Source organism: Prionailurus viverrinus, chromosome B3, assembly GCF_022837055.1.
Source record: "Prionailurus viverrinus isolate Anna chromosome B3, UM_Priviv_1.0, whole genome shotgun sequence".
Taxonomy (NCBI): Eukaryota; Metazoa; Chordata; class Mammalia; order Carnivora; family Felidae; genus Prionailurus; species Prionailurus viverrinus.
This window is the reverse complement of record NC_062566.1, coordinates 48,658,028-48,681,872: the sequence shown is the minus strand read 5'-3', so window position 1 is coordinate 48,681,872 and position 23,845 is coordinate 48,658,028. Positions and strand designations below refer to the sequence as shown.

Genomic DNA, 23,845 nt, shown 5'->3' with positions numbered 1-23,845 from the left:
GACTCCATGTGTTTCCCGAACGTTGAAGTGGAAAAGTACCAATACGTATTTCATAGGCTGTTTCGAGAATTAAATGAGACATCAAGCGAGTGAAAATACCAAGTACGATGGAAGTGTCAACATTATTTACCTTCTACAAAGTTTCTTTACAGGTTCTTTCCTCCAGTTATTTCAACTGCTGGACGTCACACTCGGGAACAGCCCCTGCCATCTGAACTGGTCGTTGAATATTTTGGGGGAGCTTGAGGTTCTTAGATTAGACCTACGGGGTGGGCAGAGAAAAAGCATAATTCTCTCTCAGTGTCAAATTTATTGTCTCAGCCTCAGTTGGGCTTTGAAAATGAGCAGTTATAATAGAAGGTATTAAGTTTCCACAGACTTTTGGTAGTCGAACGGATTGTGTTAGATACGGATTGCAAGTTTCAAGGAATTTATATATTTAAAAAAGATTGTGTATTATGCCGTAATTTGTTCAAAAGATATTTGTGGGAGAGGTTATGTGTTAGACATTGAGGAAAAAGAATAAAACAGATTTTCTTTTCCCCAAGGAATTGATCATTCATTTGGGGCTTAAGATAAATAGAAATAAGGGGTGCCTGGGTGGCTCAGTTGGTTAAGCATCAGACAGCCTGGAGCCTGCTTGGGATTCTCTCTCTCCCTCTCTCTCTGCCCCTCCCTCACCCTTGCGCACCCTTGTGTGCTTGCGTGTGCGTGGTCTCGCTCTCTCAAAATAAATTTAAAAAATTAAAAAAAAGACAAGTATAAGCAATATACAATGACATATAAGTGCTGGGGGAGAGGAAATGACGAAGACAGACAGAAAGATTTTCTTCAAAGCGCTCTGAGGATTTAAAACATTCTGTTTAAACCGAACTAGATGATACTCTACTGGATGCTGTATTTCTGCTTCACATTCAGAAATCATTATTTATGGACTTATTATTGTTTTAACATTTTGTCTTTTACTAATTTCTGTGAGATTCTAAGTGAAATCTAAAAAAATATTTTTGGTCTTTTAAAAAATATTTTATTTTCTAAAGTTTATTTATTTATTTTGAAAGAGAGAGAGCACACGGGTGGGAGAGGGGAGAGAGAGAGAGAGGGAGAAAGAGAATCCCAAGCAGGCTCTGTGCTTTGCATGGAGCCTGACGTGGGGCTTGATTTCATGAACTAACTGAGATCATGACCTGAGGCAAAATCAAGAGTTGGACGCTTAACCAGCTGAGCCACCCAAGCGCCCCTATTTTAGGTCTTAAATTGCAGTTTGAAACTGTTCATAAGCACTAAGGGCAAACTGAGTTAATCTCAAGCTTAAATTAATCTCTTAATGTGGCAGTACTTCACTAGTAGTTCTTGATTAACCATCTAATGGATATCTACTAATTCATTGTGTGATTTAAAGATAGTGGTATATTAGCCAAAAATGGGGCTGATACTCAAGTGTGCTAAGGAGATGAAATACAGTGCAGACAGTAGAAATGATCACATTGGTGCATTTATTGTGTGTGAGAGAGAGATGGGAAGTGAGGGAAAGGATGTGAGGAATAAGGAGAAAAGAATAGGGAAGGATATTTTAGGAGAAAAAGACCAATTTCTGTTTCTGCCTTCTTACCCTATTTCTCGATTCTATGAAGACTGACTTTTATTTATTTACTAAGAGTATTTATTTATTTATTTTAAGCATATAATTTTTTCTTATTTTAGACAGAGAGTGAGTGAGCAGGGGAAAGGGGTAGAGGGAGAGAGAGAGAATCTTAAGCAGGCTCCAAGCTCAGCATGGAGCCTGACATGGGGCTTGATCCCATGACCCTGAGACCATGACCTGAGCTGAAATCAAGAGTTGGACACTCAACTGACTGAGTCACCCAGGTGCCCCAAGATTTTTAATTTTTTTTTTTTAATTTTTTTTTTTCAACGTTTATTTATTTTTGGGACAGAGAGAGACAAAGCATGAATGGGGGAGGGGCAGAGAGGGAGGGAGACACAGAATTGGAAACAGGCTCCAGGCTCTGAGCCATCAGCCCAGAGCCTGATGCGGGGCTCGAACTCACGGACCACGAGATCATGACCTGGCTGAAGTCGGACGCTTAACCGACTGCGCCACCCAGGCGCCCTTCAAGATTTTTAATTTTTAAGTTATCTCTACACTCAGCGTGGGGCTCGAACTCAGAACTCCAAGATCAAGAGTCGCATGCTCCACCGACTGAGCCACCCAGGCACCCCAAGACTTTTTACTTTTAAAGGGAAGGCGTGAGAACCTTATCCTGGGCCAGTACATGAAAATTTTCTTTTATTCTTTCTCTCTAACTTTAATTAAAATCAAACCAAACCAAACTTTTTTTGCTAAACTGTCCTTAAGGAGACAGTAATTAAGTGAAGGAAAGAGAGATGGTGGATTATTCTTTCTAGGAATGATTCCAAGGTTTGGAGAAATGCCTGTAGGCAAATTTTAAGCACATGTAATTGTACTTTAACATAATGTTTATTTTTTATTGCAAGTATTATAAATTATATTTTTCCTTTAAAAAAATATTGTTACAGTTTAAAAAGCCAGTTATTCATGTGTTTAAATACTTTCACTTTTTCAGGAGGAAGAGAAACTAATCCAGCAGGAACTGAGTAATCTGAAAGCAACTGTTTCTGCTCCTACTACAACACTGGTAAGTTTGCATAGTCGGTACCAGCACATTTTATATTTGAAACCTGGTCCACTGTGGACCCTATCGTGGCATCTCATTGGTAAGTTGCTAAAATGTAATTTATCATAGTCACAATCGGTTATGGGATGGTAGCAAGTCAGACATTAGCTTGAACTTTTTATTATTGACTGTCTGCACCTGAGTAAGACTTGCTTGACGGATGCCAGTTCAATGCCAACATGATGGTAATTACATAAATGTGGCAATACTCATGGACCCCAGTGCTGATCTTAATGTGTTAATATTGTACACTGAGAAAAGGTTACCATATATCATTTAAAGTAATATTTTCAGTCCTTAGTTGGTATATTATAGATCTCTCATTTTACTATTATACATCTTGGAATATAGGTGAACAAAGTAGAAAAATGGCTTTCTTGCTATGAAACAGTATATTGCATGACAGCTAAATCAGATTCCAGTCTTTTTTAAAACTTCAGTTCCATATGCTTTGATTTTTCAAACAGCATTCATTCAGCAGCTAGTAATGAGTAGCCCCTATATTCAGGTCTCTGTCCCTACATAGTTAGATTAAGACCTAATAGATTTTGTTTTGTTTTTTTTTCTTTTAACTTTCATGCAGTTTCATATAATGAGAGTTTTTCCAGGTAACATTATTCAGCAAATATTTAGTGAGTGCTTTCTGTGTGTAAGTCACTGTGGGAGTACCCTTCTCTTCTAATAAAAATATTGGGGTGATATTTTTCATGAACACATGATCACGTACATGAATAACACTTTAAAGTGTAAGAGAATGTATGTATTTCCTTTTATGATCATGGTAATATGTGGACAAATGAAACTCAAAGCACATTAATTTGATGTATTTATGTGTGTAAATGTATATATGTGGGTGTATAGATCTTTATGTGTATATATGTAAGAAGTCATTGTGATTTTTATTCGTGATACTTGATAGAAATGTTAAGCAGGAACGGTTTCTCTCCTTTTACTTTGTTTGATTTCCATTTTCTGTAATTGGCACACCTGGTATGCACAGAAATAAGATAAATAGGTAGAAGTTAGGGAGCCAAACTTTTGAAGGAAGATTTTATAGTAATTATGGCCGTCCAGCTCTGGGCATGTTTTGTAGTCTGTCCCTGAGATGCTCTGTGTAGAGAAATTGTAAAAAAAAAAAAAAAAAAAAAAAAAAAAAAATTCTGTATTGAGGAATGGATTTTCTTCTCCAAAACTAAGAGAATAAGAAGGTATGCAATACAATTTTAATTAAATAGAGCTCATGATGACCTTTGAAAGACTGAAATAAAATGTTACAAAACCAGGGATGATACTTAATGGATTAGATGAACACTTCCGCTCCTAATTGATGTGGAAGCCTTTGAAAGGAACTTACAGTATCTTTTAAGCTTATTTTTTCAGTGTTTAGTAGTCTTAATACACTAATAAATTTGACTTTTATTACTTAAACACAAGTGACCTGAATTAAATCTTATTCTCCAAGGATTTTCCCATGGTTTCTTTTAAAACTCTTCATTAGGGGCACCTGGGTGGTCGGTTAAGCGGCCGACTTCGGCTCAAGTCATGATCTCATGGTCCGTGAGTTCGAGCCCCGCGTCGGGCTCTGTGCTGACAGCTCAGAGCCTGGAGCCTGTTTCAGATTCTGTGTCTCCCTCTCTCTGACCCTCCCCTGTTCATGCTCTGTCTCTCTCTGTCTCAAAAATAAATAAACGTTAAAAAAAAAAATTTAAAAACAAAACAAAACAAAACAAAAAAACTAAAACTCTTCATTAAAAATAAAATAAAATAAAATAAAGTAAAATAAAATAAGATAAATAAAGCTCTTCATATTTAAATATATAAATACGATATTCATATATAAAATATGAATGAAATATTGAATATTAATGTCCTTACCTTAAAATATGTTACTGTTTTCTAAGTATTTTGTGATTTAATAACCTTGTAATATACCAACCCTAATAAGATAAATGGGTATTTACCTAATAAGATTTTTAGGTATTAAAATAGTCTGTGAGCTTATTTTGAAACACATTTTATTTCTATTTTTTATTTATGATTAAAATTTGCTATAAATATTGAGAATGCAAAAATTATTATATTATAAAACAGCTTTTTAGCTTGTGTTGTAAATATTGAAAGACCCAGTTAAAAAATTAAATAATTAGAAATGCTATACCATTAATGATATCATACCCTTCAGTTCCTAGTTGAGAATTGTTTAGAAAGAATGCCTTTACGGGCACCTGGGTGACTCAGTTGGTTGAGCGGCTGACTTCAGCTCAGGTCATGATCTCATGGTCCATGGGTTTGAGCCCCACATCGGACTCTGCTGACAGCTGGGAGTCTGGAGCCTGCTTCGGATTCTGTGTCTCCCTCTCTGTCTGTGCTTATCCCGCTTGCTCTCTCTCTCTCTCTCTCTCTCTCTCCCCCTCTCTCAAAAAGTAAACAAACATTAAAAAAAGAAGAAGAAAACAATGCCTATAAAACAAACTGTTGCATATTATGTACAGCAAAACAATTCTGAAAAAGTTCAGGTGCAATTTGGTTTTCAAATATGAAAATTATTTTCTTTATAAATTATTACCAACTTATGGGAATTTTATGGATGTCTTCATTTGACAAAGTGTATTAAAATGATGTGCTCTGTTCTAGAAGCCAAGTCATATTACTATGGGTGAAATTTTGTCTGAGGACCAGGTGTCTCCCATTATAACTAAATTTTTCACAGGTACACCTAGAATTAGAAATAGATACAGTTGATTTATTGTTTGATGTTGCCACTAATAAAATGTTGAAATAATTTTACTAAAATCAGTACTGTTGGTAAGCTAAGTTTTGGAGCAACTTTTATTTATAAAGTTTGACTTCAGGTTATTAATTTATTATATATGTGTATGTTATTTCTTCAGTGCTAGGATTAAAGGATTCCTCTGTGAAATGATTGCAACATAATGAAAAAAACCCAAAACATTCTATTTGTTTATGCGGTTACTGGATATTTGCTTTTCAGAGAATGATGAAGGAGTGTATGGTGAGACTTATATATTGTGAAATGCTTGGATATGATGCTTCCTTTGGCTACATACATGCGATCAAGTTGGCACAACAAGGAAACCTTTTAGAAAAAAGAGTAGGTATGTATGTGTTTAAGATTTTAATACTAAATGTTCTTAAAGTTCCAGCTACTGTGTAAAATGAGTAACGGCAGGTACATAGTGTGTTTTTAGAACATTGCCTTGTAATTTCCAAAACTTTAAAAGGGAACACTTCAAAAACTTAAAGCCTGTAAGTGAAATCAGTCTTACTGATTCTATCCTGTTTTTGTGATAGATGAGCTTCTATACTTGTCAAATTCATTAAACTGTACACTTAAAATGGGCGAATTTTCTTCTGTGTAAATTATACCTCCACAAAGCTGATTTTAAAGTCTAACATCATCAGTTTAATGATCAGAAATGTTTCTTTATAGAATAAAAACTGAAATTGACTTGAATAATTTAAAATATCCTGTTCTCAGTTTCACAAATGTTAGCTGTGAGGATTAGAGGTATCTTTTAAAAATGTTTGTCTCCTTAATCAACCTTTAGGGCTCTTAGGAAATATCCTTTAAATCTTTTATTCATGTAGGTTCAGCTGTGTATCAAAATTCAAGAAGGAAGCACTTTAGAGTCATATAGGAGTATAACATGTTCTGTATTCAAAGGAGTTGATGGTGTCATGTTGTCAAGGACCAGCATTCTTCACAAATATCTGTGCTATCAGATAATGGGATAGGAAAGGGAGATAGTTTGCTAAAGATTCTGAGACTGGCTGTACCCATTATTCTACTTACTGAAACTCACTTCACTCTCCTAGATTTATTGTATTCTTCCCTCCAAGGGAATGTCCTCTGTTGTCTCTCCCTTCTCATATTCCAAATCAAGTTTTAACTCTTCTTTTATCACTCTGGTGGCTTTTACCGTCATCTTTGGGTGGTATCTTTTCATATATTAATGTCTTAGCTCTTGAACTAATTCTAAGATCCCCAAAGGCAGGGAAATTTTGAAAACAATAGTCAATATTAGGTGGTTGGTGCTGTAATTTTGTACGACTGTTGCTATATTGTGCTTCTTAGACTGGCATACCATTTTTTTCATTTTCAATTTAATTTTATTATTAAAAATATATAAAGTTCAAAAGTTAAGACCTTATAAAAAGATATAATCAAACAAGTCTCACTTTTAATTTCTAGTCTCTCTTACCCAGTTTGCTCCTTACTGCCATAAGTAACCATTTTCATTAGTTTGTAATTAATCTTTCCATTGTTTCTTCTTGCAAAACAAGCAAATGCATGGGAACATACTCATAAACTCTCTCTTACACAAATGATAACATGCTATATAGATTATTATACACCTTGTTTTGACATCTTCATACTCTTATACAGTTGCATAATTTTCATTGGATGGATGGATAGGCCATTATTTTTTTCAATCAGGTCCCTATTGGTGGACATGTGGGTTATTATTTTTTTTTCTCTTGTAAATAATGTTGCAGTGAATAACCTTGTACCTGTGTTATTCATAGTTCTGGAGGCTTATTTTAATAGAGACCTCAGAGTCATTTTTATTGAGATTCATGATCTTAGGGAAATATTTTATTGCCAAGTAGAGGAACTTATTCCTGCAGGTATCAGACATTTTTTATGTGTGCTAGTGAGTATAAGTTTTTTTTAAGATATCATTTAAACCTTCTATATGTCTTCACTGTGTTAGTATTGCCTTTTCAACTCTCCTGAGATTTCTAAGATTAGCTTTGGTGCTTTCTCTGATGGAGATGCCTTCTTCTTTTTATTTACTTACTATTTTTTAATTTTTTTAATGTTTATTTTTGAGAGAGAGGGAGAGAGAGAGAGACAGAGCATTGAGTGGGGGAGGGGCAGAGAGAGAGGGAGACATAGAATCCAAAGCAGACTCCAGACTCTGAGCTGTCAGCACAGAGCCTGATGCAGGACTCAAACCCACAGACCACGAGATCATGACCTGAGCTGAAGTCAGATGCTTTAGCTGATTGAGCCACCCAGGTGCCCCTATTATTATTTTTTAAGGTTTGTTTATTTATTTATTTATTTAATTTACTTTTAAATTTTATTTTATTTTTTAATTTACATCCAAGTTAGTTAGCATATAGTGCAACAATGGTTTCAGGAGTAGATTCTTTAATGCCCCTTACCCATTTAGCCCATCCCCCCTCCCACAACCCCACCAGTAACCCTCTGTTTGTTCTCCATAAGAGTCTCTTATATTTTGTCCCCCGCCCCGTTTTTATATTATTTTTGCTTCCCTTCCCTTCTGTTCATCTGTTTTGTATCTTAAAGTCCTCATATGAGTGAAGTCATACGATATTTGTCTTTCTCTGACTAATTTCACTTAGCATAATAGCCTCTACTTCCATCCACGTAGTTGTGAAATGTTTACTTATTTTTGAGGGAAAGAGAGAGGGAGGGGCAGAGAGAGAGAGAGGGAGAGAATCCTAAGCAGGCTTCACGCTGTCAGTGCAGAGCCTGACTCTGAGCTCGGACTCACAAACCATGAGAACATGACCTGAGCCAGAATCAAATGTTGGATGCTTAACTGAGAGAACCACTCAGGTGCCCCCACCTTATTATTTTTATATGTTGTTGAATATATAAATTTCAGCACCCATTAAGTTAGGCATTATGTTAGGTGTTTTATCTTATGAGATAGGTGAAAACTGAAGCTCAGAAAGGTTAAGTCACTTGTCCAAGGTCATATAGCTAGTAGATAGTGGAGCCAGAATGTAAACCCCAAGTTTCTATGAATCAAAGCCTGTATTCTTACTCTATCTGTCACTCTTTCATATCAAGCATGCTCCATAATCTAGTCATTATTCTTTGCTTTCTGGAACCTTTTCATTTTTTGAGTTTACTGAATATTTTTTTCCCTGTTTCCTGACTGTCAACAATAGTTAGGATATTCTTTGTAACAGAATTAAGGTTTCCTTGATATGGTCTTTGAAATTACTCATCTTCTTATACCTTGATTTTGGTGACTTGGGTGTGGGTGATACCTTGGCTGATCATGAGTTTTCAGCAATCAGATAAGAACTTTTTTCTTTAAATGCTTTCTAGGGTTTTCTCCTTTCTTGCCCCTGCTTAGTTGTTTTTTCTCTCTTGCCCTGCTCCTCTGACCTTTAGTGAAGATGTTGCTGTGGGTCATACCCTTTCTTCTTGGTTGTGAAAATAGGTAATTTCTTACAGTTTCCCATGATTCCCAGTAGACACAGACATGATGGGGACAGTTAGCATTAGAATCCCTGGGGCGCCTGGGTGGCGCAGTCGGTTAAGCGTCCGACTTCAGCCAGGTCACGATCTTGCGGTCCGGGAGTTCGAGCCCCGCGTCAGGCTCTGGGCTGATGGCTCAGAGCCTGGAGCCTGTTTCCGATTCTGTGTCTCCCTCTCTCTCCGCCCCTCCCCTGTTCATGCTCTGTCTCTCTCTGTCCCAAAAATAAATAAACGTTGAAAAAAAAAAAAAAATTTAAAAAAAAAAAAAAAAAAAAAAAAAAAAGAATCCCTAATGAAAGAGCCGAAAGAATTGAGAAGAATGAAACACAGTGAGGATGGGTGTCAGGGAATAGGGCCTCAGGATAGACCATGGAGAGACAGGACAGCATAGGGATTAAAATATGAACTAACTCCTGGCTGGGTTTGAGTGCTGGCTTCACCATGTAATAGCTATAGACTGTGGTCATTTACCCTTTTTTGTCCTTATTCTTTTTGGGATAATTATACCTACTTCATACAGTTGTGAGGATTGAATGAGGTAAGGCTTGTAATATACTGATCCACAGTAACTGTCTAACAAATGTTCTCAATCTGAAGAGTGACAAGAAAATGACATGGAGTAGCTAGATTCCATATACATGGCATTTGTCATAGTATTAATGGATTTCCTCAACCCTAAGATGTACTTTTTTATGTTTTAATATTATTGAAATAAAAATGCTTATTTAAATCAAGTACACTTAATGTGGTAGACAGTGTTTCTTTCCTCAACAACTGTTATTCCTTCAATAGTGTATCTCCAAATGAGAAAATAGATATTGTGTATGGCTTAATATGTGATTTACATCATACGGGTTGGTATTAGGTAGCTCATTCAATAATAAGAAATAGCCAGTAACTCACTAGTAACTATAGTAACTATTTTTATATAGTTATCTTTGGCTGTAAGATAGAAAATGTAGTGTTTTAATTGATTGTGTAGAGATATGCACAGAAGATAGAAGGCATATATTTCTAATGTCATTTATAAGACTTTAAGTTGGTACCTATAGCCTCTTTTCCATTTTGGTGACAATCCTGTGAAATACAGAATTCTGAAAGATTTCAGGATAAAGAACATCTGAAATCTTCCTGAAGTTTTTGAACTTCATATTTTCCAATCTGTTTTTATAGTTACCTGTAGTTGTTATCTTTGACACTTAAATTTTGGAATATATTATTGCTTTGTTTAACTTTTCCTGGGAAAAGTCATTTTTGGCAGGTAATAATGAGACTTTTCCCCTCAAATTTTATAGGTTATTTGGCTGTTTCTTTATTTCTACATGAAAGTCATGAGCTGTTGCTTCTCCTTGTGAATACAGTTGTAAAGGTACTGTACTATATGTTGGTTAGTATGAAGTCTTAAGTTAGTCCTGCGGGCTTCTGACATTTCACCTCTATCATATTGAGTTAGATATTTTTGGAAGAAGCCAGGCTTACAGAATGGGCTTAGAAAGATCTTTTAGATCAGTTTCTGAGTTTGTAAAATGAAGTTTATAATAGAACTTAGCCAAGTTGTAAGGGTTAAATGGAACACTGTGTTAAAGTAGGAAGTAGTTGCTCCTGCCGCTCGCTCTTATTGTTTCATTTAAAAGCAGATCTCCAGGGGCACCTGGGTGGCTCAGTGGATTAAGCATCTGACTCTTGATCTCAACTCAGGTCTTGATCTCAGGATTGTGAGTTGAAGCCCTGTGTTGGGCTCCACACTAGGCGTGGCGCCTAGTTAAAAAAAAAAGCAAGACAGCAATCATACAGCTCTGCAGACCTTTAGTCAGATCCACTTTTCTGACTGTCTTTTTCTTCAGGATCTCTTCTAAAAGGATATAGATATAAACTGAATAATTGAAGTCTTTCAAATTCTAAAAGTCATTTTTAAGGAGAATAGAGTATAATTGGGTAACTGAAATTTATAGATAATAAAAATATAGTGTAATCCACACAGTGTTTTTTCCTGTTAAACTTTGGATCAAAATTAGTAATGAAACGTAATCAAACTGTTGAGCTCTTCCATGTTTTTCTGGATGTATGACTCTGTGTATGTGAATGTGTATAGGGTACTTTCTGAATTTTAAGTTACATACTCTTTTAAGGTTACTAGTAGCTTAAATTTTTCAGGATTTTCCAAAATAAATTTATGTTTCCAAAATAAATCTGTTTGAATGATTTATAAACTTTGTGCATATAGAAGTATATAAACACACGCATTGTATACAATCTAGAATTACTTCCTTTTAAACATCTACTCAATTAACAAGAAAAAAATTCAAAGATTGGTTTTGTTATTAGTTTAGAAAAGTTTTAAACGCTGTAGTAAAGGAGACTACTATGGGTCAGTGTCAGAACAGAAATACAGTTTCCTTTTGGATCAGTTGCTTTTTGGCTATATGTATCTTAATTAACTCTATTAAGGGAAATGAAACAGTAGGATATTCCTACACAATATGAGGTAAACCTGAATGTACAAATTGATTATAAAGTTAGTAGAAAACCATAAAGTATGTAGGGCCATTGCAGTATTGAACTCAACCTAGTTTCAGAATGTGCACTGAATGTTTGTTTGCTCACTGATTATGTCAGGACTTGCAGAGCACTAACCTGGTAGAAGTATGCATGGCACTTACTGTCGTCAGCCAGATATTCCCTCGAGAAATGATTCCAGCTGTTCTTCCATTAATTGAAGATAAACTTCAACATTCTAAGTAAGTAAATTCTTTTTGGGTATGTGTCTATACTATATATTTCAAAATAAAAATTTATACTAAAAAACTTACTCTAACTTTAACTTAATGCTGCTAGGGTAGAGGATAGACTTAGACTGCCTGATACAATGCAGAAATCTCTGATAGCATTGTCCCTTATTTTATGTGGGTTTGGGAAAATGTTAGGCAGCTTTCTAAAGTTAAACCAAGAGGCAGTGAGGTTTGGTGTCAGGAATCTGTGGCTTTCCTCCCAGTTCTACCACTAACCAGTAGTGGTCCTGTTTTTCCTTTGACTGTGGGATTGGTTGAAACATGTTAGTTTTCACAAAGTTGTTTTGAGGATAAAGTGGAATAATGGAAAAAAATTGGCAGTGAGTGGTTCAAGTGCTGTGAATGCAGAGCTTCAGTGTACGGGGGATGCTTTGATGGCAAAACTGTAACATTCAGATTCTGTTTTATAGCAAAATATATCCAAATAAACCTTAACTTGTAGTATTTTGCTAATCTTACCTTGTAAGATTCCTTAACTTGTTCCTTATCAGCTTAAATTTTTTTTTCCTTCAAAGATTTTATTTTAATTCAAGTTAGTTAACATATAGTGTAGTATTGGTTTCAGAAGTAGAACTCAGTGATTAATCACTTACGTATAACACCCGGTGCTCATCACAAGTGCCCTCCTTAGTACCCGTTACCCATTTAATGCCCAGCACCCTTTAGCCCATCTCCCTACCGACCTTCCTTCCAGCATCCCTCAGTTTGAGCTTGACTTACCTTTTCACTAATTATTTTGTTTTATTGTTGTTTTTTTTTTTTTTTTTTTTGACAAGCCCCTTAACTTTATAACCTTTAGAACTAGGAACAGTTTGCAATCATTTTCTTTTTTCTTTTTTCTTTCTTTTCTTTTGTTTTCTTTTCTTTTGTTTTCTTCTTCTATTTCTTTCTGTTTTTTTTGTATTACAATATTTTAGTTATACTTATATTCTTTTTTTTTTAATTAAAAATTTTTTAGTGTTTATTTTTGAGAGGGTGGGGTGGAGCTGAGAGAGAGGGAGACAGAATCCAAAGCAGTCTCTGCACTGTCAGCACAAAGCCTGACATGGGGCTCAAACCCACGAACCGTGAGATCATGACCTGTGCCAAAGTTGGATGCTCAACCAACTGAGCTACCCAGGTACCCCAATATACATACATTCTTAATAAAAATATTTTGTTGCTCATAACAAGATTTCTTTATTTTGTATGTTTTTTTAAGCTAGTAATTTTAGTGTTCTAAGATTAAAAAATGTTGTCTTATGGTTTGTATTCTTTAAGAAATTTTGGACCATGAAACTTCTGGCTAAAATGATAGCTTTTACTAAGAATTATGGAATAACTTCATAAGTTTTTCATACTTGTTTTAATGCTTTGTTTATGTCAAATCTGTCTTCAGAACAAATGATGGATGTAAACGATTAATTATTGGAAATAAAATACTAGTTTTTCTTAGATAATTAGAGGTTGATCTGATGATAGCAGAGCATCATTTTTGTGTAATTTTTCCATACCCACACTGTTTTGTGATAATGGTACTTACTGATCCTTTGTTTGAAATCCTTCTGAGAACTGAATTTTTTCCTTATTGCTTTCCATGTGCTCTAATTTCAAATATTGGTATCTCCTGTCTTCTACCAGTTAGACTTTTTGAAATTCTGCTTCTGTAGTTATGGCCATAACTAACTCCATGCAGAAAAATATGGGTCAGAGCTATAGGTATGCTAGTGGATGTCACAAAGAAGATGTGGCTTGGACTTGACTTTTGAGTTTCACTAAGCCAGACCTAGAGCCCCAATCTAGGTCTCTTGATGTCTTTTGTTAGTACCACCACATAGGGCCAGGCCTAGGGATTCCTGAGCCTGTTCAGTATTTGTATTCTTTTATCTCACCTCATTTACCTACTCTCTCAGAACTGATATTGGTTAACACTCAATAGCAATATATTGAGATGTAGTTTACAGTCACCATAGTATTAATACTACTGGCAAATCTGTTGTTAACCTACTTTTTCTTTCCATATCAAAATAATTTTCCATCATGGCATAGTTTGCCTAGGAAAGTAGTGAGTTGCTTGTTAATGGAATTTAGCAGAAGCTGGAGGACATTTTTTAGGAATCTTATAAAAGATACTCTTTTTTTTTTTTTTTAACGTTTATTTATTTATTCTGAGAAAGCCAGAGAGAACAGAAGTCAGGGAGGGGCAGAGAGAGAGGGAGACAGAGTCCCAAGCAGTCTCTGTATTGTCAGCATGGAGCCTGATGCGGGGCTCAAATTCACAAAACCATATCATGACCTGAGCCAAAACCAAGAGTCGGATGCTTAACCGACTAAGCCACCCAGGCGTCCTATAGAAAGTATTCTTGATTGGAACACAGAAGATTGCATTGAGTAATCTCAGTTTGGAGATTCTGTGATTTTAGGTAAAAGAAATATGTATTAAGGAACCCTAATAGTAAATACTTTAGTTTTGTGACATTTGCTGCTGTTATGAACACTGCCAGCATAGCCTGCCTGCAAATATATTTAGAAATAGGCGTGAGTGAGAATTAACAAGGAAATGTACTAACTTGGAAATTACATTATGAACATAAGATAGTGACTTGTTATTTTGCTTCTTGTGTGCTAGACATTATCTGTTAAAATTAAGTGTAAGACTAGCATATACTTTCCTCTTTGTTGTAATGACATTTCTGAAACATGAGCTGGAAAAGGGGAGGAGTGACATTTTTAATGTGAGTCTTCCTATTGCCCTGGCTCCCTAAAGTATTTCAAGTATGCTTGCCCATGGTACAAAAGAAGAAATCTTTAAAGGTATAATGTTAATGAGATTTTATTAATTTTTAAATAAAATAATAAATATTAATAAAATAATAAAATAATGTTATAATAAAATATAATACATATTAATTTATTGATATCAACATTGATAAATATACTGTGTAATATTACTAGCCAGAGTTACTTCTTACAGATTTGAACTGTTGATTCTTTTCCCAATTTCTAGAGAGATGGCTTTCAAAAATGGAATTAGGGAATTAAGGAATTTATTTATCTTTCTTGTTTGTTCTGGTTTCAAAACTAATATTTGCTTGTTACCAAAAATTCTGAACCTAAAGAAATATATAATATGAGCAGTTAAAATCTTTTGAGGTCTTACCTCCGAGAGATAACTACTTTTTATAGTTTGATGGATTAGAATATAGAAATTAACAATAAGTGTGTAATTCTTTCTTTCTTTTTGTATTAAGGTAATAGTTGATATTGTGAAATCATCTTGTGTACAGTATTTTCAAACTAAATGCCTGTGGATTCAGACAGTTTGTTTAGATTTTATTTTTTCTCTTTAGGGAGATTATACGAAGAAAAGCTGTTCTGGCATTATATAAATTCCATCTCATTGCTCCTAATCAAGTACAGCATATCCATATTAAGTTTCGGAAAGCACTTTGTGACAGAGATGTTGGGGTCATGGCTGCTTCTTTGCACATATACTTTAGGATGATTAAGGTAAGTTGGAAATTTCAGGAAGTACTGAGTAGTTGCCATTAGGAAAATGTAATTATGGAATAAAAAGAACTCACATTTTTCAGTAAAATTCTTAATGAACATGTTAAGTTTTTATTATTGACTTTTTGATAGTAATTTTTATAAGTTGTTGATAGCATGAGTTGTAGGCACATTACAGAATTAGTCTTTTTTTTAAATGCCTAAGTTTTTTGTGTTACTAAAGATGCATGGAAAAATGGTAGCTATGGAAGGTGATTGAAATTTGCAGATTTGTGGTTTTTAAAAAAAAATTTTTTTTATTAGTTTTCTTTATTTTTGAGAGGCAGAGTGAGACAGAGCACGCGTGAGGGAGGGGCAGAGAGGGAGGAAGACACAGAATTGGAGGCAGGCTCCAGGCTCTGAGCTGTCAGCATAGAGCCCGATGTGGGGCCTGAACTCATGAACCATGAGATCATGACTTGAGCCGAAGTCGGACGCTCAACCGACTGAGCCACCCAGGTGCCCCCAGATTTGTGGTTTTTTAAGCAGTGACTTTTATACGACTTCATAAGATGCATTAGAGCTTATTGAAATGAGGAGAGCTGGTGGAGGGTATGTAAACTATAGATTATGCTGCTGACTCCTTAAATTGATACTGTGTCAGATGAAGAAGGAAGGTCGAATGGTATGGTAACATTTTCTAAATGGTGATATGAGTTTATACTAATTCAGCCCCAGTGCATTGCCTGAAACCCTTTGTATTCCATGTGAGATATTCCATGATGAGTACTGTAAAACAAAATGGAATATGTCACTGAATTAAATTTACAGTTACAGAACTGAAAGTTGTGTTCATTTTTATTCATTATGCTCCAAAATAGATTTGGTATAAATAGATACTTGATATTAAATCTTGTTTTTCCTCTAACGTTTACTAAACTTTGAAAGAGCTATTATTTCCCTTCCAAAAATGTGTCGTTGATAGTGAAATAAAAATTATGATGAGGAATCTAATGTTTATTCTGAGGAATATGTATTTAAATTCCCCAGTCCAAGAGATTAGTCAGATAGATAATCAAAACACACTCATTCGGAACACAGGTATGTTTAAATACAATAGGGTTAATTAATTTTTAAAAGGCAGATGCACTGATTTTGGGAGGTTTGAGTAGACTTGACTGTGCCCTGTGCTCTTCCACCCAGAACACATTTATTTATTATTGTTATTATTTAATGTTTGTTTATTTGAGAGAGACAGAGAAAGTGCATGTGGGAGAGGGGCAGAGAGAGAGAGAGGGAGAGAAAGAATCCCTCTGCACTGACAGTGCAGCGTGACACAGGACTCGATCTCACAAACCATGAGATCATGACCTGAACCAAAATCAGGAGTCCCACACTTAACCAATGGCGCCACCCAGGCGCCCCTATTTTTGGTCTTAAATTGCAGTTTGAAACTGTTCATAAGCACTAAGGGCAAACTGAGTTAATCTCAAACTTAAGTTAATCTCTTAATGTGGCAGTACTTCACTAGTAGTTCTTGATTAACCACCTAATGGACATCTGCTAATTCAATGTGTGACTTAAAGATAGTGTTATATTAGCCAAAAATGGGGTCAATGTTCAAGTGTGCTAAGGAGATGAAATACAGTGGAGACAGTATAAATGATCACATTGATGTATTTATTGTGTGTATGAGAGAGAGAGAGAGAGAGAGAGAGAGAGAGAGAGAGAGAGAGATGGGAAGTGAGGGAAAGGATGTGAGAAATAAGGAGAATAGAATAGGAAAGAATATAGTTTAAGGGAAAAAAACTGATTTCTGTTTTTGCCTTCTTACCCTATTTCTCTATATTATGAAGACTTTTTAAAAACTATTTTATTTATTTATTAAGACTTTTATTTATTTTTTAAAAAAGATACCTTTTTATATTTTAAAAAAAGATATATATTTTTTCTTTTAGAGAGAGAGAGAGAGAGTGAGTGAGCAGGGAAGAGGGGCAGAGGGAGAGAGAGAGAATCCCCAGCAGGCTCCATCCCCAGCAGTCCATCCCCAGGCTGACATGGGGCTTGATCCCACGACCCTGAGATCATGACCTGAGCTGAAATCAAGAGTTGGATGCTTAACTGACTGAGCCACCCAGGCGCCCTTTTTTTCACTTTTTGATTTAATTGCTGGTATTGGCTAACAAAAGTTCAATATAAGATATAATTATAAGAACTTATGAAATGTGATTAAGACTCTGTGTGGAGACAAGTAGTGAATGGTGGAAGCCTTTTGGGGGATGATTCAGCTCTGGATCAGGTAGTCAGAGTAGTTTCATCATGGAAGACATTAAACACATTAGAGTATGGTTTTATTTTTATTAAAAAAATTTTTTTTAATGTTTTTATTTATTTTGAGAGAGAGAGACTGAGCGCGAGCTGGGGAAGGGCAGAGAGAGTGGGAGACACAGAATCCAACGCAGGCCCCAGGCTCTGAGCTGTCAGCACAGAGCCTGACGTGGGACTTGAACTCGTGAACCACGAGATCATGACCTGAGCTGAAGTTGGATGCTTAACCATTGAGCCACCCAGGTGCCCCTAGAGTACTGTTTTATTAAATGTGAACATGCAGCTTCTAAATTAACATACCCTAAGTTAGATTTTGTATGGCATTTAAACCAGGTCTATTTTATATTTGATAAGAGATTATTATTAATAGAAAGTTTTTTGTTTTGTTTTTTGGGTATAGGAGAATTCATCTGGATATAAAGACTTGACGGGGAGTTTTGTAACAATTTTGAAGCAAGTAGTTGGAGGAAAGCTCCCAGTAGATTTCAATTACCATAGTGTACCAGCACCATGGTTACAAATCCAGCTCTTGAGAATACTAGGACTTCTAGGAAAAGACGATCAAAGGTAAACTATTCTAAGCAAACTTGATACCCTGATAGCCTGTCACCTAGAAGTTTCATAAGTCAGATTCTCCCAATGTTTAATTGGCTTAATAATGATAAATAAATCACTGTAAGAAGTATATAATAGGTTGCTGGGATAATCCTGGCTCTCTGCTTATCTAATCCTGCTCATAGGGAAAGGTACCTCTGAAGCTCCATATCTTTCCTGAAGCCTTCTTAAACATTCTAGTTTAGGGATTTGGAAACTTTCTTTACTGTAAAGGGCCAGATAATAAATATTTGATGCTTTGTGGGCTGTATGTTGTCTGTTGAAGCCCGCTGTTGTATAACTTAAAAACAATCATAGATAATACGTAAGGAATGAGCACTACTGTATTCCAGAAAAACTTTTTATGGACATTAAAACTTGAATTTCGTATAATCTTTATGTATCATGAGATATTATTCTTTTTATTTTTTTCCTCATTTAAAAATGTAAGAACCATTCTTAGCCTGTAGCCATACAAATACAAACATCCAGCCAGGATAGTCCTGGAGACAGTAGTTTGCTGACTCTTCCTCTGGTTGGATGTGAGTGTTTCATTTAATTCATTTGTCTGAATTACTCTTTTAGCCAATACTTTATATTAAAATTTTTACGGTGTCTTTTCAATTATGCATATTGTTTGTAACTTTTTATTTTCTCATAGTTTTTCTTTTTTTTTTTTAATGTTTATTTTTTGAAAGAGAGAGAGAGTACGAGTGGGGGAGAGGCAGAGAGAGAGAGGGAGACACAGAACCCAAAGAAGGCTCCAGGTCTGAGCTGTCAGCACAGAACCTGACACAGGGCTTGAACTTATGAACAATGAGATCATGACCTGAGCTGAAGTCAGATGCTTAACTGACTGAGTCACCCAGGTGCCCTTATTTTGTCATAGTTTTTCAGACTTACCAGAAAGTTCCAACAACAGATCAAGAAGCTTCCTTATACCTTTTACCTAGAGTCATCAATTATTTTCATATGTCTTATCATTCTTTCTCTTTCTATATATATGTGCATGTGTGCACACATATTAAATTTTTTTTTCCTGAACCATTCAAGGACAAGTCTTTTAGTTCCCTTGAAAGCAAGTACCATGGCTGGAGTCCTTGATGTGTTTCTGTCTTAAGAAAATATTTGCTAGTCAGTGTTCTGACTTTATAAGATCTGGTTTTCCTTTATGCAGTACAGTACCTTCTAATTCTTTAGCCTAGCTTTACAAAGGGATTGTATTCTAGGCTGTTGCTCCTAGTAATGCCTTGTCAGTGTCATGCCAGTGTCCATCTGCCTATGAGCTCCTGGTGAGAGCTAGCTGGACTGTATCACTCTTGATATTGCTATGTCATTTTTTCTGTGTTTCTGACTCTAAATTCCTAGGTAAAAAACTGGAGGTGATGGGAGTAGATACACACGTTAGAAATGTTTGCTGTAATTTTATTTTATGTAATCCAGCCTATCCTACGGCATAGCTCTAGTTGGGAGTCCACTGGAATTCTGTTTTAAAATCACGAATTTCATAGTAGTGCATTCAGACTTCACTAGTCTAAAAAGGTCTGTTGACAATATATTGTCATAAAGTAACTTTGGAGGCTTTTAGTGTATTTACTAAATTCATTAACTCATTATCTTCCTTCTTTCCTTTATAAATGAATTTGGGGAATACATACAAAGTTACAAAGAACGTACAAAGAGAGAGGTTACCTCCAGAGAGCTCAGTTGAATAGAATTAGGCTCAAGAAAATGAACAAAGAGTTAAACTCTTTTATGATGTTATGGAACATTAGAATATTTTTTCCTTTGTTGTCCCAACTCTGAGATTTTATGTTAACACAAATCTTGTAGTTCTTAAGACATGATTAGTCCAGTGTGGCAAAGTAAAAATGGTATTTTATAGTAGGATTCTAATGTATTTAATTGAAAGAGTTAATTTAGTGGAAAAGTCTTCTTATATTTATGTTCTTTTATATCGCTTGTTTAGATAGTTTCTTTTGTTTTATAGCAGTCTTCTTCTTAGGTTATTCCTGTTTGGCTTGATCATGTCTGCACATGTTTCTATATTTCTATGTGGTTAATTATGACTCTTATGCCAGACATCAGCTTTTAAAATTGAGAAACTAGACTGTAATCTAGCTGTCGTATTACCAAATTTGGGGGGTGAATTGTAATGTCTGCTATGTGGTATTGTCTGGAAAAAGTGCTTACACAATAAAATGAGGGATTTTAGAATATGGTTCTGGATTTCACAGAATAGTTACACTTCAGTCAAGACAGAATAAAAGTCCATCCACTTCAAATTAAATTTTTATAGCTGCGTATTTAGAAAAACATTTTCTGAAAAAGATGTAACATACATCATATGTCATTTGTATGGCCCCAGGTTATTTTGATCTTTTTGTTTAATTTACAGTGTAGTTTCTCTGCAAGACTACTGTGTGTATTCTGTGTTGATGGTAGTTTTTTTTCTATTGGTGCTTTTTGAATTTGTAAAACAGAGACAAATGCCGGTTGAGAAGTCATCGTTTCACACTAGCCTCTTGCAGAGAACTTTTCTAGATTTTGAGATAGAGTGCTCTACAAAGCACTATATTTTCTCTTTCTTTCTTTTCTTCTTTTCTTCTTTCTTTCTTTCTTTCTTTATTTCTTTCTTTCTTCACTGCGTTTTCTTACAGTATCTACCTCAACCCAGTTACCAGAACTGTAATCAGTGACCATAAAGACATAGGAGTGGTATAAACCTGTTTCACAAAATACAATTTCTTTATAGTTAACATAAATGAAAGTTAAACTTTTTCCCCAGAAAACCTAGTGCTGCTCAAAGAAAGACTAGTATTTGAATACTTTAAAAAAACTATTTGGTTAAAATACTGTCTGGAATAATCTGGATGTGGGAGATATTACTATAATAACTTGAAACAGGCAGAAATATTTTATTGCAAATAAAATTATGAAAGGTAGTATGTTCAAACAAAAACCTGATTTGTACACTAAGTACAGGTAAAGAGCTGGTTGACTTACGTATATCTCTCCATTGACTAGTCATCTTTGATAAAACAGGAAATTAAACTCATGAAAAAGAGCAAATGGAATCTTGAAGAAGTGAAATTTCCATAACTTCATAAAATAAATTTTTTTCACTTCTTTTCTGTAGATCCTCAGTTTTAAAGAGAGAGAAGTTTGAAAAACTGTTTTATTGAGTTATAATACTATAATTCTACTGCAAATAAAATATCTTTTAAACAGGACAAGTGAATTAATGTATGATGTTCTTGATGAATCCTTACGAAGAGCCGAGTTAAATCACAATGTCACATATGGTAGGTAACATATATAAATGCTATTTGAAAAAATTACAGTGTTTTTCAGCATCATAGCAAAATGTGTGTTAGAATCTATAAATTCCAATAGAATCTTATATGTTAAATTTTAAGGTGGTTCTCTGGGTTATTCTTTTTCAGTGCAGGCATTAGATAACTAATAGAAATAATGGCAGTATTTTAAATGTTGATCTAAATTCATTATTAAAATTATCTCTCTTTTTAAAATATTCTTTAAGAGAAATTATCTTTATATTGAAAATATTCATTAAGCATCTAATTGACTGTGAAGATAACCTGTATAAGTAATACAGCTGTGAATAAAATAGTTATAATTGATTATATTATCATTGATCTCACAGATAGATAGATCATACATGGAAAGGGACAGGTGGAGTAAATGTTACAAAGGAGAGTTACTCCTTTGTATGGGAAAATATAGCAGCTAGTCTTAGATGAGAGGGAGAACAAGGAAGGTTTTATTGACATTTAAGAAGAGAACTGAAGGAAGGATAAGATATAGACAAAAACATATAGGATATATATATGGAATAACAGTATACTGTTCTGTGAGGAGACAGTAGTCATATGTTACATACAATTTAAAAAAGTAATTTAGTGATAGGAGATGAGTAATTTGGGGGAGAGGGTAGAGGACTGAGAAAAGTAACCAAAAAACTTTCAATCTTAATAGAGGGAGGAACTATTGGTTCTTTATTGATTAGTTTGAAAAAGCTCAGTAAAGAAATTGAGGTATTTGGAAATATTCAGAAGCAAAGTAAAACAGTTTGAATTTTGCATGCTATAGAGAAAAATAGAAGAAGCATTGAGAGATTAACTCAAATGAGAAGTTATTTCTTTTTCTGGTAAAATACTGTGAAGTAGGGTTTGAAGACCATCCTGTTTTTTCAGACAGTGGTAAATGGTGAATCTTTAAGAACAATGATTGTAGAAATGTGGGATGGACTAGAGGGCAGAAATTATACTAGTTTAACTGTAAGAAAAGTGTTTGACAAAGATGGAGTTAGGAATAAGGAGAAGGAATTGCATGTATGAGACTCATACAGGATTGATAATGCACATGACAGTGAATTGAGATGGTAAATTTTGGAAGATAGATTTATGTTTTGCATGGAAAAATGGTAATTAAGACATTGAAAGTGGTTTATTCATTTGTTCAACCAGTATTTATTGAAGGGTTACAAAACAAAAACTTGATTTGTAAACTAGGTACAGATTGAGAGAAGAGTTGATTGATTTATGTATTTCTCCATGATAAGTACAGGAGATTAAAGGGAGAGTAAGATAGACACAGTCCCTGCCCTTATGAGGGTATAGTGTAATGAACGGTTGATATTATGTAGGATCTTGCTGTGTAATGAGAAGAGTCAGGCCAGTGATAAGGATCATCCTTATTGACATGGGTGGTTTGTTTAGGAGCTGTCAGAAGATCCAGACAAGTGTCAGAGTCTTTGCAGGCAGCGAAGCTAAAAAGTTTTGCTTGAGATATAATTAGTGTGTAGGATAAGAGTTTGAAAGACTCTCAAGAAGTCTGTTTAGAATCAGTTAAGGATCTGATTTTCTTTTTCTTGCACAATTTTTTTTTTTTTTTGGTAATTGACATTTCAGCTTTAATTTTTTTATTTTTTTGAATAGGTAATATATGCACATGGTTCAAAATTCAAAAGGTACAAAAAGGTATACAGTGAACAGTAAGTGTCCCTTTGACCCTTACCACCCACCACCCAGTTCCCCTTCTTGGAGATAACCACTGTTATCTGTTCCTTTTGATTTGGAGAGTACTGTATACCTGAGGAAATACTTTTTTTAATGTTCTCCCCTAGGGTACCTTTCCCTTATTAACATTTCTGGGACCAACACCGATAATTCATTTCTTTGTAGGCTGTCAGTGCAATGTTTTACCTTGCCATGGAAACCTTATAGTCTCTGTTGTTTTATTTATTTCTTTTATTAGTCTTTCCATTGTTAGGCTTCCCCTCCATATTTGTATTGATACAGTTTATAACTTTGAGTGATTTTATCAATGATAGAATGTTCTCTAGTAACGCTGACACGAATATTTTATTGCTTAAGAATGTGAATTTTAAATCATGAACTTCATAAGGGAAGAGACTGTGTCTATCCCACTGTCTGGCACTAGGCTAATCAATGAGTAACACGTTTTAGTTGAATTAAAGGAAGAGAAAAACTACTTTACTTTTATCAGTTATCTATATATAACTGATAACTTTTATCAGTTACCTGATTGGGTTTTAGCTTTTATACTTGCTAAATCATATTTTTTTGAAAATTCCATTATTTTAACCTACCTAAGTGTTAAGTCAAGACATAAATCCCATCAGAGATGTTTATTGAGTACTGTTATGTGCCAGGCAT

The 23,845-nt window shown here is 34.8% G+C and overlaps 1 protein-coding gene across 2 annotated transcripts in view; it reads left to right on the top strand.

Annotated features, from left to right (window-relative positions):
* The window catches only part of AP4E1 (adaptor related protein complex 4 subunit epsilon 1), a 61,475-nt gene that overhangs the window by 465 nt on the left and 37,165 nt on the right, over window positions 1–23,845 (top strand). The window contains exons 2-8 of one of the 2 annotated variants that reach the window (XM_047863506.1): window positions 2,589–2,660; window positions 5,692–5,815; window positions 10,260–10,333; window positions 11,581–11,702; window positions 15,083–15,242; window positions 17,950–18,116; window positions 21,375–21,448. In XM_047863506.1, coding sequence (XP_047719462.1) covers window positions 2,589–2,660; window positions 5,692–5,815; window positions 10,260–10,333; window positions 11,581–11,702; window positions 15,083–15,242; window positions 17,950–18,116; window positions 21,375–21,448 — 793 coding nt within the window. Of the gene's footprint in view, window positions 1–2,588; window positions 2,661–5,691; window positions 5,816–10,259; window positions 10,334–11,580; window positions 11,703–15,082; window positions 15,243–17,949; window positions 18,117–21,374; window positions 21,449–23,845 lie in introns of those variants that run through there. The other variant, XM_047863507.1, reaches the window with a different exon arrangement.